At 36.5% G+C, this 18,913-nt stretch overlaps 1 protein-coding gene across 2 annotated transcripts; it reads left to right on the top strand.

Moving 5' to 3' along the window:
- Positions 1 to 1,495: 1,495 nt before the first annotated feature.
- Positions 1,496 to 17,547, top strand: LOC103716543 (O-fucosyltransferase 29-like). 2 transcript variants are annotated; one of them, XM_039120482.1, is made up of 9 exons: positions 1,496 to 2,097; positions 4,960 to 5,044; positions 9,641 to 9,717; positions 10,333 to 10,421; positions 10,516 to 10,705; positions 11,077 to 11,258; positions 12,291 to 12,393; positions 13,362 to 13,690; positions 17,087 to 17,547. In XM_039120482.1, exons 1-9 carry the CDS (start codon positions 1,879 to 1,881, stop codon positions 17,091 to 17,093), a joined length of 1,281 nt encoding a protein of 426 aa, XP_038976410.1. In that variant the 5' UTR covers positions 1,496 to 1,878; the 3' UTR covers positions 17,094 to 17,547. The 2 variants fall into 2 exon arrangements, with proteins under 2 accessions (XP_038976410.1, XP_026664038.1); XM_026808237.2 differs by lacking the exon at positions 17,087 to 17,547 and adding an exon at positions 15,947 to 16,746 and having other exon boundaries at positions 1,502 to 2,097.
- Positions 17,548 to 18,913: the final 1,366 nt, after the last annotated feature.

Below are 18,913 nucleotides of genomic sequence, written 5' to 3'. Positions count from 1 at the left end.
TCTCAGTTCATTATGCATTGATAAAAGAAAATAAGATCTAGATTCTACTTTCACCGGTCCTTCTACTTTCTCCGGAATTTTTTTGAGAAATTCAAGTTACATAAGTTGAGAGAATTACTTCCTTCTCTGCAGTCTGATTAAATCCAAGTAAAGACACTAAACATGTTTTACCAAAAGATTGCAATTAATATTTTTTTGATATGCATTTATTGTATGATTGATTTTTGCATAAAGCTTAGTTGCAAGTGTACATCTTATATTAGATTCAATATAGCTTGTCAATTTAATTCGAGCGAATGCATTAATTTCATGGCTTTAACATTTCATCTTCTCCCGTGCAAGATAGTTCTCATTTATTTGAGAGCACAATCTTATTTCAACATGTTTAATTTAGATTGCTGAGTACCACCTAAATGTCAGTCCCATTTTTTTCCTCCTTCATTCTTCCTTTCACCCCTTTATGAATTTTAAAATATGACCTTGGTCCTTTGAACAATTATTACATATTTAGTTATTAGATGATGGTATTGGAGTTCCCTTCTTTCTTTATCTGCTTGGTTTTTATTATTGTCAAGGTTTCAAATTGAACCCTTATCCCATTCATGATTTAATATTCCTTCAGTAAAAATTGCCATATGTGCCAGTATCACCTCAAATTATCATATTTTACTAATACTAAACACAAAAAAAATTTATTTCAATGAAGAGAACAGCAAAAACTCTGCAATTTCCTGTGTTCTTTTTAATTTTGGTAGTTACAAGAGAGTGGATCACTTAAGTTCATATTTAAATGCATTCAATATTTTTATGTACTGGTAGCTAATAAATGAAAGAAAGCTTGATTTAATTCTGTATAAAAGAGTAATAAATTATACAACTTCGTGTAAATCAGACAAAATGAAAATAAAAAAGAACAAAAAAATAAATATATTGTTAACAAATTAGAGGTCAGCATTTTAGATGAATAAAAAGAACCTTTTGGACCTCCTAGCCATCCACTCTCAATTTCGTCATCTGCCCCTTTGGGAAATCTTTCACTGTATTTCATCCGACCAGCACTAAGAAATATTCTATTTCCATGGCTCGAAGGGACTTATCCGATGAGTGCCACTTCTTGTTTTGAAACATCCGGATCATAATTAGCAGCAGCATGACGTTCCAGACCAAGCATGTTTTCAAAAAGGCTAGCAGAGCCGTGGACTGGGGCCAATCACCTGGGAGTGCCCCGTGGGTTAGAAAAAAAAGCATCTAGAGCGTTTCGTGATTTGCTATAGCTAAAAAAAAAAGAAAAATCAACAAATCATCGCTTTGGTCATGATTAGTTTGTCGTTCAGGTAGTCTGGTTGCTAATTACCGGCAATTTGGCCGGTGAGATCGACTCCAAGAAACTAAATGCAAAAAAAAAAAAGAAAACGGAATCAGTAACAGTTGCTAAAATAAACCGTATCTCACTTCCCAGAACGACCTGTAAACTAATAAGAGGGACCACAATATATACATTCCCGTCATCCATGCCACGTCCCACAGAATCCTCTTTCTCTTCCGTAATCCCGCGATGTTCGATGACACTACCAAAACCCCGCTTTCTTTCCTTCTTTGCTCCGTTCCCCATGTAAACCAAGGAAACCTCCCCCCTGCTTCCTCTCAAACTTCCACGCTGCCCCACAACGAAGCCCCCAACGCCGTGCCCATTACTCTTCCGTCCGCGATTACATTCCCATCCATCTCCATTTGCTGAGAAGATTACTCCTCCCCTCCAGTGTTCGATGATTGGCCCGCGCCATTAATGCCGTGGGCTTCGAGGCTACCGGGATACTAGGGTTTGCGGTCGGGCTATTATGAGATCCGTGGGCGTTCCCGACCTCGATCTTGATCACGATGGGTGTGGCAATGAGGAGGTTTGATCCCCGTGGCTTCTTCTTGTTTTCCCCCAAGAAGCGGCTCCGCGCCAGCTGGTCATGCAAGAGGAGGACGATTCCAGGCTCGGTTCTGTGCGGGTTGATGCTCTTCGCCCTGGGCCTCATCTCGCTCTTCACCGGACAGATCGCCGCCGACCTCGAGTTGTCGCGCCTCCGGGGACGGTGGCGATCCAAGCAGGTACGAGTTCATTTCCCCAGAACTGGAAAAATCGTCTTTTTTTTTTCGCTCTTCTGCGTTGATATTGGTTGATTACCAGATTAATGTTGTCGACGTTTTTATAATTGGCTCCTGTCAATCCTGACGTCGGACGAGGCGTAGCTCTTTATTTTCTTGTTTGTTTGTTTCTGTTTTTTTTAATACCGAAAAAGATAAAAAAGAAAGAAAGAAAGAAAGAAAGAAAGAAAAAGATAACAAGCTATATCTAATTATGTTCTGCCCTTTTTTTTTCTCTTTATTTCTTTTTTTCTGAAAAGACGTTAACTTGTTTCGATATAAAGAGTGTGAGCTGTGAAGCGGGGCCCTAATTACTTTCAGGTAGGTTGAACCTTCCGATAGTAAAGTATGATTAGATTTTCTTTATCCTGTTAATATCTTGTTTGGCACAAGGGAATTGGTGTTGATTATAGGGATAAGCAATTTTTTATTGCTGTTTGCTCTACTGGCATTACAAACTTACACCCGCCCCCCCCCAACCCACCAACTCATCTTATGGATAAAGGAACATAATGCGGTATAACAATATCATTTAATTTTGACTTGTGAAGTCTGCACACGGCTGTCAATTTCATTCTCTATATGGATGAAGGTCTTTAACTCAGTGTTGGTCTTCACGGAGAACATGTCTTCATGTATATGCTTGTGCTGCTTGCTTCCAAAGATTGTTGACATGACCACCGCTTTCTTCTTGAGCTAAGACCTCGATATTCTAGGATCTTCTGCTCATCCCTATTATGTTAAATTTTATAACTTACACTTAAAAAAATGGAGTTTTATGATATGGATCCACCAATGAAGGCCCTTCATATGATCATGAAAGCATGATATCTAGACATGACTCATATGGAGAATCAGCTTAATGAGATCAAAACAGTGCGATCTTGGTTGGTATCTGAGTGATTTTGGCACGTGAAAATGAAGTTCATTAAAAAGAGGTCTTGCTAGAGATGATGCTCCTACAAGTATGCTAGGTCATTGAAAGGTGGTCATGAAATGTTCTTAAACTTTGATGGAACATGCTATAAACGCTACCTCATGTTGGATAATTTTTACTGGTTTATGGTTGAGATAAAATTTGATGAATGTTTAGAAGGAAAAATTCCTATCATTCGTCAATCTGATGATATGTACTATGAGGAACTACTTTCTAAAGATTTATGGTTCATTATTTTACAATTCAGTACAATTAGGCATAATTTTAAAGGATTTTTCCTTTTCTGGTGTTATTCTTGATCTTAATAAATAAACATGTACTAGTAGTGGTCTATTTATTATTCAGGAAGCATAGGTTGACAACCATTGAGTCCTCTTAGTTAGGTCTCATGTCATACAAAATTTTAGGACAACATGCACAATCCATTGGTAGGACCGCTCTAAGCAATCAGTGGTCCATGTAGATCGCTACCACCGATTACCTATTCATTTGTAAACCAGTATTATTAAAATAGATCTATTATCCCAGTCTTATAATTTGTATAGGATAGCCCTTAATGATCTGGATTCTATCCTTGCATTGGGATCATTTAGGGTCATAAGGTTTAGCATTTAGGGTTATAAGGTTTAGCTTTGTATTATGGATCATGTGATCTCTTCAATCATAAGATATGACTTGATCATGTCATATGCATATTACATCATATGGAATTCTGCTTTTTGCAATTTAGTTGACCATATGCCTTATGGAATTACTTCTTTATCACTAATAATCCCTGTGCATGTAAAAAATTAGCAAGCTCATTATAGTTTTTACCTTCTAAAAAATAAAGAAAAAAGTGAGCTCAGAAGTTAAAAACTAGAGACAAGTTTTTTGTGTTTTTACCGTCATTTGTTGAAAAATGTTTTTTTCCTGATATCATGAATAAGTGGACATGATGTTGTTATAGTAGACATGCTATATACAAGCTTATGCTGATTGAAACTAAACTTCTTTTTTTGGCATTAAATTTGACTCTAGAGATATCTGGGTCACCCTATCGTTATCATCTGATCTTGAGTGGCTTTTTGTTTGATAAGCATATTCTCTCGCCTCATAACCTTCATGGAGCTCGATCTATATTAGAGTTTGCTTACATACATCAATGTTATGTAGACTTGCCTCTCTAGTTTTTATATTCAATCTAGTGAACCTTCATGAGTGCTAGTTATTTCGTAGCTTCTAACAATCCACTACTTTATCTGACACCTAATAAGCTTTTAGAGTCAGGTAGTCTCCTGTAATCTTGATTGAAGTTATAATAGGTTATAGAAAAAATTGCTCATGACATAGGAGTCCTCTGTAGCATGACCACCTGGGTATTTCTGTGAAATCTGTTGATGTCTGAAATGATCCAGAGTGTTCAAAGAGGATATCAAGGTGTAAATCCTCTGCATAACAGGTTATTAAGAATAGGTAATCATGCTCCCAACAATATCCATTGGAAGTTTTTATTGTGATGAACTGTAATATCCATTCATTTAAGTCATATTGATCCTCCACCGTGCTTGACGAAGTAGACTCAGACTCAAGGTCTGCATCAAGCTGACCCTCATCACTCAAGAACAAATGCCTGCTATAAATTGAAAGAGAAACGTGAGATGACTTTGGGTGCTTCTATTGATACATTCAAATAATTAAATGTTTCACAAGTACTGAACTTCTGCCATTAATTTGAAGTGTTCGCAGGGTCGCAATGAACCAATTGATATATGGAAGTCAAAATATTCAAAACTCTACTATGGTTGCAGTGCTAGAGGCCGTTATTCCATTGCAAGTTTTTATTGTGATGAATTGCTGTGTCCATCAATCATATTGATTAAGTGCCATTAATTTGAAGCTATTCGCAGGGTCACAATGAACCAATTGATATATGGAAGTCAAAATATTCAGATCTCTACTATGGTTGTAGTAATAGAGGCCCTCATTTCAGATGTAAGTTCTCTATCTTTCATCTGGCAATTTTTTTCATACCTACATACTCAGTTGCAAGGACATCTCCTAGTTTTTACCTCCAGGCAAATGTAAATACTTTGTGTATCTATTCTCAGGGGTTCTCAGCATTAGCTACACTTTTAAAGTATATGATGTGCCAATAGTTCTCAAAATTTCCACCAGACCAAATGCTTTTTCATGCTACTTCTTTCTGCTCTTTTATGAATGCTACCTACAAATTGGCACTTAAATTGTTAGTAAACATGCTGTAGCCATTGAATGTTTTATCATCATTGTAATTAACAAAATCTCTCATATCTCTTTAGGTTGGCTGTTGAAATTCTTCTTAAAAATTCATTCCTTTGATGTCTTTAATGCATTCCTAACATATTCTGCAAGAGAAAATAATATATGTGCGTATCATTTGCTTTTTCAAAAGGGAAAATAGACACCAAAGTAATGAGCTGACTTGTTGTGAGACATTAACGAAATAAAGAGATTTTATTTTGTACTATAATGTAGTGTTCTGAAGTTTCTGTTGCTGCATAATTTCTTGCTAATTTTGTTAAACATAGGAAGCAAATTAGTGAATTGTTAAATCTTTCTATTGGTAGTAAAATTTTGTGAGCTCTGAGGCTGGGTCATGACAACTTGTTGCATTAATGGGTGATACCATGTTCAAAGTGTAGGAGAGTTACATGAAAGGAACTAAGGAAGAGATGATCTGGAAAATTGTATTATTTGCAGTTCCATGGGCTCCATGGTGTGAAAGAAACAAACTTGCTTTGAGGAACAAAGAAGATGATCTGCATATTTTAAACAATGCAGTAGTGATGTACTATGCAAGATTTTTAAACTCGGTTTTGGTTTTGGTCCTGTAGGTAGAGATTAGCAATTTCTGCTATTACGGTAGTTTTGCTTCAAGTTTCTGAGGTTTGGTAAAAAATAGAATAATTTCAAAAAAAATGTAAGTAAAAAAAAGAAAAGTTATTTCAGTACATTTCATTATGTTTCAAGTTGTTTAGAATCATAATTTATGTATTTTGGCTGCTTTCATGTTGAAACTGAGCTATTTTAAAGCTCAATTAATTAGAGATGTTGTACTTCTCTCTAATTTTTATAATTACTCTACACTTTCTCTAATATTTATTGCTTCCTTGTCCTTGCACTTTTTTGTTTTTATAATCTTCACATTTTGCTCTAGTTTTAACATATTTTGTTTTATTTCATTTTAATAACTCATATGAGCAAAGAAACCATTGAGCTTATTTCATTGTGTTCCATTTTGACAATCCATTTAAGCATGAAAACTTCCACCCAGATAAAAAACTATTTTATTTTATTATTTAATTTAATATATCATTTTGCTCTAAAAGAAAAGAAAAGAAGACAAAAGAAAACTCGTTTAAGTAGAAAAAGAATTATAGAATTGCATAACACTTTCCAATTAATAAAGACATACATAAATGTTACAGTTACCCTCTATAATAAAAAAAATTTAACAAAAAATAACATAATTTAGATCATTAGAGCCTTAGATTAATGTGATATTGAATGATACTGACAAATTTTAAAGAATAGTAAAAAATATAGAACATAGACACCTGTTAAATAGAAAGAAGACTGAAAATATTAATTTCGGTTGGTTTCTGCCAAAACTAGCCAAAACTGAAAATTTCAGTCAGATTTGGATTGGTCTCTTCTGCAACGGACTCGTTCTGACTGAAAATTCAAGCCTTGGTATTATGACATTTTGAGGGGTTGGAAGAAGAATGCCAAGACCAAATGTTGTTGTTATTGTAAAACCTTTCCTCGTATAATCTTGAGGGCTTGCCTATAGATAGGTGTATCTTAGGCCATTCTAGAGAACATTTAATCTATTTTGATGCAATATGTAACTTACATATGCTGAAGATTAGATAGGCAAGATTCAATCTCTATTGGGTAAATTTAATGCTTTGGAAACTACAAACTTGTGTTGAAGTCGAAGTCATTTGAGCTAGAATATAAAAACAAGCTTGAAAATTATGAGAAATGAATAGGGCTGACCAAATCGGCCAATCCAACATCAGACAACTCACCCTAACTTGACACAAGCTAACCAACCCAACACTCTCTTTTCACTAGCAAATTAGTCCACCTTTCTCTAACTTATTATAAAAGAAAGAGACCAAATCTTACCTTATCTTCTAGGTACAATGAAATAGTTGTACTAGGACTGGAAATGCTCAAGAGGGGATCTTTGTAGATGTTATTGCCATGACTGGAGAAAAATAGGCACTTAGCCTACTATACCACTAAGTGGATTGTCTGTAGCTGTTGATGGGTATAGGGCCATAAAGTTGTGGCCAAGGGGAAAGAGAGGTTCTCAAGCATTGCAATGATTGCTGACAATTTTTTCATTTGCTAGTATAAGAGGGTTAGAACAGGGAGGACTTGTAGCAAATCAATATGGGCAGACTGAAGGAAAGGCCTTGTTCTTCTTAAAAGAATCTGTTTGTAGAAAGGTTCTAAGAATTGACTGTGTTGTGGTATGGTATGTCCCTCGCCGAGACATATAAGGGACACACCAAGATATGTATCATGTGCCATACCCGCGCATATCAATGAACCATGAGTCAATATAGGGGCATGCCACAGTATGTACAGTGCTGGTATGTAACCAGTATGTTCCTGTATTTTGGTGCTTCAAACCTTAATTAGGAGGGTTAAACTCAAAAATGAGATGATTAACATAGAAATCCCATTTGACTCAATCAACATGTTTTTTGCAGTCATGACAAGTCATGGCATCAACCTGAATCCAATTCACATGTATTCCTAACCAAAACATCTGATAAAAACCCAACTCAATCTGTAAGTATTGTAAGCTGAATGCAAATCATGCTAGTTTGAGTTCAGTTTATGACGTCATCAAATTTTGCCAACCCTGCTTGAGCTTAATGCAAGTTGGCTTTACACGAGTGTCAATCTTTAGCTTATGTAAGACATATGCTCCTAGTATTCTTGTTTTAAGAGAATGGTGTTCTAGTGAAGTGAATGCCTCTTGTCAATATAGAAAGAAATGAAAGGTTTGGCGAAGTCTAGTTTTTTTCGTTCTCCTCAGCACACCTTTCTCTGCTTAATGATTACTATATGCAATGTGGCGCGTATTTTGGAGCCAATGTCTAGAAACATGTTAGGGCATCTTTTCCCCACTTTTTATCCTTTTTTCCCTTTCTTTTTTATTTTGGGGGGGAGAGAAGGGGGGGGGGGGGGCGAGGTGGTGGGGGGTGTTGTTTTCAACATTGCATGAGAGGACCAGAGGACATATGCATGCATGGGGGTGTTCTGCGACGACTGTTAGCAGGAAATTGTCTTCTAAGGGCATCCATAGCGAGGGAAGACGGGAAAATGGAGGTCTTTTTTACTTAACTTTTTAATTTATGACTACAGTTCCAGGGATGGCAAGAGGGTCAGTTGACAATACAATCAACAGAAATTAGCCTTTAATGTAAAACAGAAATTTCAACAAAAGAATTATTAATCAACCTTAGTGTAACCTCCTTGTTGATAACTCTCCTGCTTGGACCATATAGGTTAGGCACATCAAGATTTTGTTTGGTCATTTGTTTTACGAAACATTAGTTGTCACCTGTTTTGGTATCCTCAATGTCCCAGTGTCCATGCCCACCTTATTCATGTACAAACCTGGCTATCATCTGAATGAGAATCTGCCTTGCATTTTATACTTGTTTGCCTAGTTTCCCTTTTTTTCTTTGTTTATTTCCATGTGCGCTAGTGGCTTTATCAATGTCGCTGAATCTTCATATATGAGAAGTTAGAAGTTTCATACGTTTTTTAGCAAGAAATTGTTGGAAAGAGATTTACTAGAGTAGCAACCTCCCTATCCAACACTGACATGATGATGCCTGTTTAAGGGAGAGCCTTTAAGGGAGAGCCCTAAATGCAGCTAACGTGATCATCTTCATCTTTCACCCATCAGTTTCTGTAGCAAGGCTCCTCATCAGGGTGCTATTCTTTTTTATGCAGTTCTCCAGGAGAACCTTTCTGAAATTTTTTTGTATCCCTGTCGCCATGTTGACTATTGTCGTAGATCTTTTTGAACCTGCGGAGATATTCAAATGGTTATTGATTCAACTTTTTTAACTACAATTTGTACCTATTAGTTGAAGGACAGGAAATCTCGGTCACTAAACAGCTAGTCAAGATTTTCTTGATTGGTTTATGAAGAGTTTCAAGAATTGCTAAAGATCATTTCTTTCTTTCACAATATTAAACAATTTCCTCCACATGTTTATTGTGGCTACTAAATAAGTATTTGTCCGTAATCAGTTATTTTGATTCTGCATGCTTCATGTTTCATCAAATCATATTCCTCTCTATTGGTTTTTTTGTCTCCCTCAGTGTGTTCAAAGGGTTATATGATTATATCTCTATTACTCTTTTTGTTCTGCTGCTTTGTATGTGATATTTGTGAGCACTGTATAATATTGGTCATCCCTGGAGAAACATTAATATATATTTTTTTTGCATTTTTTTAGTGTAAATACCTCCTATTCTGATATAATATTTTTCTGTGCTTATGTCTTTTAGCTACGGTACGTGAAAACAAGTCTAATGGTTACTTATTAATAGCAACAAGTGGAGGATTAAATCAACAAAGGACAGGGGTATGTTTTTTTCTTTTTAAAATGTTCTTTTACAAGTTTATATTCTCTCCTTTTGATGCTTTGCTGGTTGACGGTACATGCTTCTGCAGCCTTTTGAAACTTTGAAAATTGTCGAGATAATTTCCTGAAGGAAGCTACCATATATTTTGATTCCTGGAGTTCTGCTTTTGACATGGTTCATTCAATTGACCTACCGCCTTAGGTCCTAAAAGAAATTGCTAACTAGTACATTATAGTTTTAATGGCCTTCCAGATGCTTCAAGTACTTAATCATCTAAGTCATGTTGTACCCATGGATGAGTGGCAAAATTTAGAATGGAGTCCTACAGATTATGCATCGTTTTTTTGGCTTGGCCATTTTATATACAAAGGGGAAAAAGGAGCAATCCCTGGTCATCAGCCAATGTTTTTTCATGGTTCTCATTACAGCTTTGAGTAATTGGTTATCTAAATCATCTTGCACCCCTGGATGAGTAGCAAAATTTAGAATGAAATCCTGCAGATGATGCCTTTTCTTTGGCTTTGCACATTTATTTACTAATGGGAAAGAGAACAAGCCCTGGTTATCAGCCAATGCTTTTTCTTGGCTCTCATTACTTCTTTTCTGATATTCAGATAACAGATGCAGTTGTTGTTGCACGGATACTAAATGCCACTCTAGTTGTTCCTGAGCTGGATCATTATTCTTTCTGGAAAGATGACAGGTAAACTGAGATCAATGAAAATTTAATGAAGAGATGCTTCAGGTTACATTACTATATTTGATTTACATTCATTTAATGAAAATTCCTTTTGCAGTGACTTTGCCAACATTTTTGATGTTGACTGGTTCATTTCCTCACTTTCAAAAGATGTCACCATAGTTAAGAGGATTCCAGATAAAGTAATGAGATCAATGGAAAAGCCTCCTTATACTATGCGCCCTCCAAGGAAATCAACTCCTGAATATTATCTGAACCAAGTGCTGCCAATTCTCTTGCGGAGGCGTGTAAGTAGGCCAAGTAACTCAACTATGTGCTTAATTGAGACTACATTACTGAAATAATACTTGAGATGTAAAATGTTTTGTCACTTACATCTTTACTTCTGGAGCCTGAGTATGGAAGACTTTGCTAACTGTAAACAGTAACTTAACTATAATGTTCTATTGATGCATAAACACTGGCAGTTGCCACAATTAGTAGGGGAAGCTGACTTCCTTAAAATTACCTTGCATGTCTTTTTTTCAACCAAATAAGTTTAAAACACGTATATTGTTTGTGAGATATTGGACTAGAATTGCCATGTTGTTTTCTGCTACAGTATTCATTGACATGATTGGGAAATGTGTGCATATTTAAAGACTTCATAAAATTGCAGGCTGTGCAGTTGACGAAGTTTGATTACAGGCTAGCCAACAGACTTGATGATGAACTGCAAAAGTTACGCTGCCGTGTGAATTATCATGCGCTAAGGTTTACAAAACCTATCCAAGCACTTGGTCAAAGTTTGGTAAAGAGAATGCGAGAGATGAGCTCTCAATTTATTGCTGTCCACTTAAGGTACATACTCTCTGTTTGCTTGGAAAATAAAATGGAGCATTACCAACTGCTAGAAATATGTTTTAAGGAAATATGGCTTTCCCTGTATTCTTAGTTGATGTCAAACATCACTGTGATATGGAATAAGAACATTTGCATTTGTATGTCCCATTTCTAATCTTTGCCACTTCTAATATTTCTTTCTTCCTTTCCTTCTCTCTCTTGAAATTGAAAGATCTTGCCTTGCACCTAATTATCCAATTGATACCTTGGTATGCGGCAAGGTTCGCCGTACCGGTACCGAACCCCGTACCGGTGCCGCACTAGTATAGGCATACCGAGTGTCGATACGGTACGGTATGCGGTATGCGGTATGCGGTATGCCAGGCGTACCGACATTGGTGTACCGATACCGATACCCGTCAGTACGGATACGGTACACCCGGTACCGACCGGTACAACATACCATGGTCTGCGGTCATGTTTTCTCAATTATCTGAAAAGTCCCCTTTGTTGAAATTGACACAACTGACAAGCTCAATGGTTTAAAAAGGTGGCCATGCTATATGTCCAAGTCGACTGGAATATTTTCTTCACTAAATTTAACCATAATCATCAAACTTCTTAGTATGTCAATTCTGACTTTTGCCTCCCTGTTTTGACTACAGTAAAGCCAATGTTATATATCTTGTTGTTTTGAGGTACTACAACAATTAATAATGAGCAATGCTAAAGAAAGCTATTCTAGGCTTGCCTTGCCTCATTTTTCCGGGCTGGACCTGTAGGAAGTGCCTAGAGGCTGACAGCTAAGCTTTTTTAACACAAGGCATGTACATCACAGAAAAAGAAGCTCATGTGAAGTGCATGCGCCAGACCTTATGTTACACTCCGTGTATTCACTATGATTATTTCTAGAAATAATGGAAGATAAAAAGAGTCTTGTAGCCACTTCCTAACCTGATCAAAGTAATTGTTCTTTCTAAATGCTGGGTGTCTTTCTTTTTCCACTTATTAGCTACACTCTCTGAATCTTGTTTTTAATTGACACTGCAGGTTTGAACCTGACATGCTTGCATTTTCTGGTTGTTATTATGGTGGTGGGGAGAAAGAACGCCATGAGCTAGGTGAAATTAGGAAGCGTTGGGCAACACTACCTGTAATATTACTACTGTTTTTGTTATATTTTCTTATTGTCTTGGAGTAAAAAAATTTATTATATGTTCAGTTATTTGATGGAAATTTATTTTGTTTAAGTTTTTCAAGGGTGGTTTCATACTTTATTATTGGACATGTGTAGATTATTCTTTGTGCTCTCCTTATCTGTCATGGTTTCTGTTATGTTTATTTCTCTGGCAGTATCTTGATTAATTTTCATTTTGATCAGAAAGTTCTTAGTGACGATGGTCGCACACTGGGTCACTAAATAAACACCTGTGTCATGATACTGCTAATAACTTATTGAAATGCATCATGCCTTTGTTTTTATCAATCCTAAGGAGCCTCAATATTCTGCTGCAGATCATGGTCTTAGAGCACTATTTTTTTTTGAGTAATTCAATTGAATGGTTCTCATTAGCAATGTAATTGCATGTGTATATACATATCCCTAGGCTCAAGTCACTTTCCAAGGCACCCATATGTCAAACACATTAAACCCCTGGTCCACAAGGTCCCCAAGGCTGCCAGGCGGTGCTTTCGAAACATGCTGACTGCATTACTCTCTGATATGCATACAAGTACCATGCCTTTGCTTTTTAAGCCTACAGAGCCACGATATTCTGGTGCAGATCATTGTCTTAGAACACCATTGAATAACTCAATTGAATTGTTCGCAATTAGTGATGTAATTGCTAATGTATATTACATGTCTGGCTTAGTTCAAATCACTCTCCAAGGCACCCACACATGCCATGCTTGTTGAACCCCTTGTCCACATCATCCTAAGGCTGCAAGGCAGTGCTTTTGAAACATGTGCATTGTATACTCTTTGAAATCTTGAGTTTGCTCTATAGCAATAAATTCTAGCATATATTTTATCATTCTGTATTCACAATTTGCTAAACACATGTAAGTATCATATATTGTTTATGATTTAAGACATGATTGAAGCTGGCAATTTGGCAGGATCTGAGTGCTGAGGATGAGCGTAGTCGAGGGAAGTGTCCATTTACTCCACATGAAGTTGGTTTGATGCTAAGAGCTCTTGGTTTTGAAAATGATACATACATGTACATTGCATCTGGAGATATATATGGTGGAGAACAGACCCTCCAGCCTCTTAAAGATCTTTTTCCAAACCTTTACACGAAGGAGATGCTTGCTGGGGATGATTTGAAGCCATTTCTTCCCTTCTCTTCTCGTCTTGCTGCCATTGACTACATTGTCTGTGATGAAAGTGATGTGTTTGTCACAAACAATAATGGAAACATGGCCAAGATTCTTGCTGGCCGCAGGTATGGGCTTGTAACTTCTTTAAATTTTCCCTCTTGTTGTTTTACGGTTTTCTTACGTTCAAGTCTGTTGCTTTCCATGTTCTGTGTAGATATACTGGGTTCTTCTAGAGCAAATAAATTCATCTGGAGGCCTGGTAACCATAGCAGGAATGGTTTAAAATAATGGCCACTATAACTTTACCACGGCTGTTATAATGGTTTTGAAGGGCATCTGTTCCTGGTTATTTAAACAACGGCCATTATTTGACCATTATCCTGTTATAACTGCCATTATATAACAGAAATAATGGCCATTATTTGACATATACGCTGTTTTCCTTAATAAAATAATAATTTTCAATTTTCAAATTTTTCTACCAATCTTCCTTCCAAGAGGGAGCTTCTTCCACCCGAATTTCTAACAAGTGAACAGTGATTTGGACAATAATGTCAATTTTCTGTTACTGCCTATTACTTTCTGTTGTGATAGTAATTATTTTAAAAACAAATAACTCCAAATCGCAATGATGGTGCAAATAACAGCTCTTATAAATGTTATAATGATAAAGAATGGTTTTGGGGTTCTGCTAAAACAGAATAACGCTGCTATTAAAACCTTGGTTGCTGGTAATCATAGAAAGTTCTCAAGATGTTTCTGAAAATTTATCCAGGTAAAATGCATGGTGGTTCACTACTGCTTAACAAGATTTCTACTCCAAGTCCCTGATTGTGTCTTTGTTCAATTAGTAAGACCCATGTAATTGATGCCCTATGATGTGCATTCTTTGACGCAAACATTTACTGTTGTGCTGCCAACAAGCTAACTTATTTTCTCAATCTTGGGTGCTTCTATCTCTAGTCCTGGTATGCAATATCTGCATCTGTACATTTCACTTGATGCTATATGTACAAAGATAACTGATGCAAATCAAGATTCCTACTGGAATTAGAATTTTGTCAATTTTTGTCCATTTGAGGGTCCAAGTATTCATTTTAAAGCTGATCTGAAATCTTATTTTCTATTTTGAGTTTTAACTGGTTTGGTTGTTGGGAGCCTCAGTTATTGACTTAAATTGAAGTATGGGACTAAAACTGAGTTTAAATGAATTAGGTCTTTTTTATTGGCTTAGTTGAAATAGAGGACGCTTTTTGTAATTTTTGGATTGAATTAGGTCCTAGATTATATAGTATGGTTTGCCAAGTATTTTACAAGTATCCTAGTTGGTTTTTAGATGATGTTTTAGTGGGCTTATATAAAGGAAAAGTGAAAATCACGAATTTGACAATGTATTTTTCCTTGACTAATGAGTAACATTTCTATCATACTGGCTTCCATGAAACCTGAAGGGTCAACCCTTGGCCCTTGTGCTTTTGCTTGGATTCCATAAGCTTTTTTATTTTTTCCTTTCTGAAATCCCAGAGCATAAATTGGCAACATATTGGTGTCATGATTCCACACTCGTTTTCTACATTGTAGGATATGTTAGAATTCAAAGGTGCACCCTATACAGCCACTCATGTAGATTTCTTGCACCAATAGTCATGGTCCTTATGCTGTGGGCTCTGCCGCAGTTTATGTTGAACCAACATGGTGGGAGCCCATATAATGTGGAGGAGGATGCATTTGTGCTGCGTAGGTGTGAGAAACCTGCATGTGGAAGATAAGCATAAGTATTATCCCTTACAAACTTGTTCAGCTATAGGTGTCCTGCTTTGTCCTTGCCTCTTCCTAAATCCCGTCTTTGAGACATGACTTGAAAATTTATTCACACTTCCACCAATTTTTCATTGTTTACTCTCTTCTCTTCATCAATCAATCACCATTTGCTGTGTTTATCATGAGGGCTATCTCTAGTCTATGCTGTCCATGTCCAAACATCATGTCTTTCAATTTCTTTTCTATAGGCATTGCTCCTTGCCCTCCTAACATCACCCTCACTATGACTCTTGCCTTCGTCTATGTTTTTCTTATTGCCTCCTTTATTTACTCTTCCTCGTTGCCTGACATTTTGATCTACAAGATTGACCTGGTCTTACTGGAGATGCAGTCGACTGTTCTTTCATGACAAGTGCCTGGAAGCATCTCCATCTACCATGTTTAATCCTATGGTGACATCCTTTCCTGTCTATGCATATGGTGGATTAAAAGGAGCAAAAGCAACTTGTTTGTGGATCCTTTTTTTTTTCTCCTTTTTTTCCTTTTCTCAGATGCTCTCAGATTCCATAAGGTTTGCAGGAAAGTACTGATCTCCAATTGATCTACACTGTAATTTGCAGGAGGTACATGGGGCATAAAAGAACTATACGGCCAAATGCTAGGAAGCTTAGTTCTCTATTTAAGGCACGGAAGCAGATGGATTGGGAGACATTTGCAAGGAAGGTGAAGGCATGCCAGAGAGCCTTCATGGGGGATCCAGATGAGATGAGGCTAGGGCGAGTTGAATTCCATGAATTTCCATCTTCTTGTATCTGCCAGAAACCAGATGAGCCCAAAATTGGTGAGGATTCGAGGAAGCCTGCCGAACAGCTTACCGGAGGACTTCATCAGGTGCCTGAATTAGATAATAGTGGAGGTTAGGCAACAAAGTGCCCAACCTGACTGAGGGTAAAATTAAAGACGTTACATCTTGAGGAGATACTATGGAAGAGCTCCTGGTCAAGTGAGTCATTGGAAAGGAAAAGGCTGCATTAAAGTGTCCTGCATCCTAGCCGACATTAACTTGGTCAACTTAAGTCAACCAACCTTCTCCCTGTTTGTTGAGTGATCTTTTCTAGCTGGAGTACTCACACCCAGGCTGATCTTGTCTAATTTTATGGAGGCTAGGAATGTTAATTTTATGGCTGTATTGGTAGCTCAGATTTAGGAACACTGGCATAAAACCATGGAATCATATCTGAGGAATGGAATTGACTGCAGTTCCTTTGGTTGATTGTAATTTATCGATATCGCTTTTTTGTTCTCTACTTTATGCTGTTACTTTTAGTCAAAACCTCAAAGGAGGTCAATCAGTTATTAGGTATGTAAACACTGAATTATTACCACTTATATATGATCACTTCATGGTACATAAACTAAATGGGGCCTTTAGTTGTTTATCAACTCCATGAGTTGCCATTGTCATTAGGAAATGGAAAGGCTGTGAGATGAGAATGCCCATCTGTATAATTGTTAGCACAAGCTTAAAGTGACAGGGTCCACCAACAGTTAATCTGGGTCACGCTTATTGATTTATCTTCCATCCTCCTGCTGTTGTAAATGCTTATTTTCGTTCTATCCGTCTGTGTTGTATCATCTCAAACTTCGATTTAATTTTCCTGAATGCTGTGTTGCCTCTGAAGATTTTTGCAATGAATATGGGATAATTTAATCTGGAGCGAGCCGATAGCATTGAAAATTGTCCTCTTTTTTTTTTGTAGTAGATGAGGTCCGCAGGTAATTTTGGGCTACACAAAGGGTGTAAGCCATGCTCCATCACGATGGTGGCTGAGATGCCATCTGATGTCGCCTACCAAAAGAATTTACCAGCAGGCCAACTGCTACTTTATTTTAGGCACTGGAATCTGCTGAAGCTTGCATGAGGCATCAAAGAGATTTTAGGTAATACATCTAGATCAGACACAAGCTATATATCTTGATCAGGGACAAACTAGTTCCTTTGTGTGACGGAGCAGCCATTCTCTGGAGCATGGGTGCAAAATTGACACCAAGAGTTGGAGTCAGAAATTCTTGCATTTTCAGTGTCAACTCAGGTATCTTTACTGACATTACTGGCATGACTGTAGGGCTACTGATAACTTCTGAGGTATGTGAAAGTTAATTATTTTTATGATTGTTATAATCATTGAAATGATTGATCTTTTTTCTTTTCCCCGATCAATTATCTCCTGCAAACTCTGATAACAGGATGCCAGCAAACTATTTGTACGACATAAATCTGACTTGCGAAAGTTGAAGCACCATACACACACATATAAATGCAAACTCTGCTAACATCGACTACTAAGAAATGAAACTCCGCAAGCATCTATTTTGGAATGCATGAGCTACAGTGCACCTGGCAACCCTTGTGCAACTCATAGTTTCTGAACAATGGCTTTTGCTATTAAAATAGGTAATCTGATTAAACAAAGTATAACTTCTCTCTCTAAAAGAAAGAAAATAAAAACTAGAAACTTCCCATCCTTTTATATACCTAGCAATAAAATGCACATTACCTCAAAATCAATGAAACGCTCTACATTGAAGGTGTCTATAATATCTCCTTAATTCTTGTTGATTTCTATGCATCTAATAGCTTTTAATGTCCTAAATTTCTCTCTTCCAGGATGATAAGATTTTATTTTTTTTTCATATTTATCAATACTTCTACAAGTTTTGCCTTTCTTTTTTACAAACCTTATTTCTTCTTTTTTTAAAAAGTGCATTAATATTTTTATTCTAATGCACATTAGTAATAGGAAAACATGTTCAATTTATATTTATTTAATTTTATATCAGAATTTTAAATTATTTTTATCTACTTCAACTTCAATATTATCTTATGGTTTTTAAGTTTTTAGTACTTTACAAGTTTCACAATTTCTAGGAAAATCACTTTTATTTTAAAATAAATTATTTATATTTATATTTAGTGTTTCTTTGCATTAGATAATTAGTAGAAACATGATTTTGATTTCTCCACTTATATATATTATATCTATTTTTATCATTATAATTTAAATTTTATTTTCTACTTTATTTTTATTTATTCAACATTTTTATTATTTTTATTTGATATTTATTTTTTGCTCAAAATCATGATGTCTAATTGTTATTATGTTGATTTTTTTTATTACGAAACATGCATCACGTGTTTTTTTTTGTTTTGGGTGGTTTTGTTGGACATGAACAGACCGCTCTAATTTTAGCCGTATTTACGAACGATTTCCGAACTCGTCGTAGTGATCCCATAATTGAACGGATAAGAAACCACGGCACTTTTACCTGCTTTTGTTATGTCATCTATTCCCGCGAAGGCTTGCGCGACCTTTTGACCTTTTTTTTCCGCGGTTATCGACATTGGAACCTTAGGCTCCATCCTTGAGCACATTGATGCACACCCCGATGGTTTCCAGCCGTCCAAGCTTGCCGGAGAGTTCAGCTTCCATGACTTACTGGACCATATGGCATTGAGTTTTATTAAGAATCACGGAGGCATACATGTTACTCAATGGGTTTTTTTCGCGAATATTGCAGGATTAACA

Source organism: Phoenix dactylifera, chromosome 2, assembly GCF_009389715.1.
Source record: "Phoenix dactylifera cultivar Barhee BC4 chromosome 2, palm_55x_up_171113_PBpolish2nd_filt_p, whole genome shotgun sequence".
NCBI lineage: Eukaryota > Viridiplantae > Streptophyta > Magnoliopsida > Arecales > Arecaceae > Phoenix > Phoenix dactylifera.
Note: the sequence above shows the minus strand (reverse complement) of the source record. Positions and strands in the feature narration are given on the sequence as shown.

Excerpts from the sequence above, each read along its gene's own strand:
- LOC103716543 (XM_026808237.2), top strand. The coding sequence starts at position 1,879 with ATGGGTGTGGCAATGAGGAGGTTTGATCCCCGTGGCTTCTTCTTGTTT. Across the intron at positions 9,718-10,332 it reads TAAATCAACAAAGGACAGGG|ATAACAGATGCAGTTGTTGT; the intron begins GTATGTTTTTTT and ends TCTGATATTCAG. Across the intron at positions 12,394-13,361 it reads AGCGTTGGGCAACACTACCT|GATCTGAGTGCTGAGGATGA; the intron begins GTAATATTACTA and ends GCAATTTGGCAG.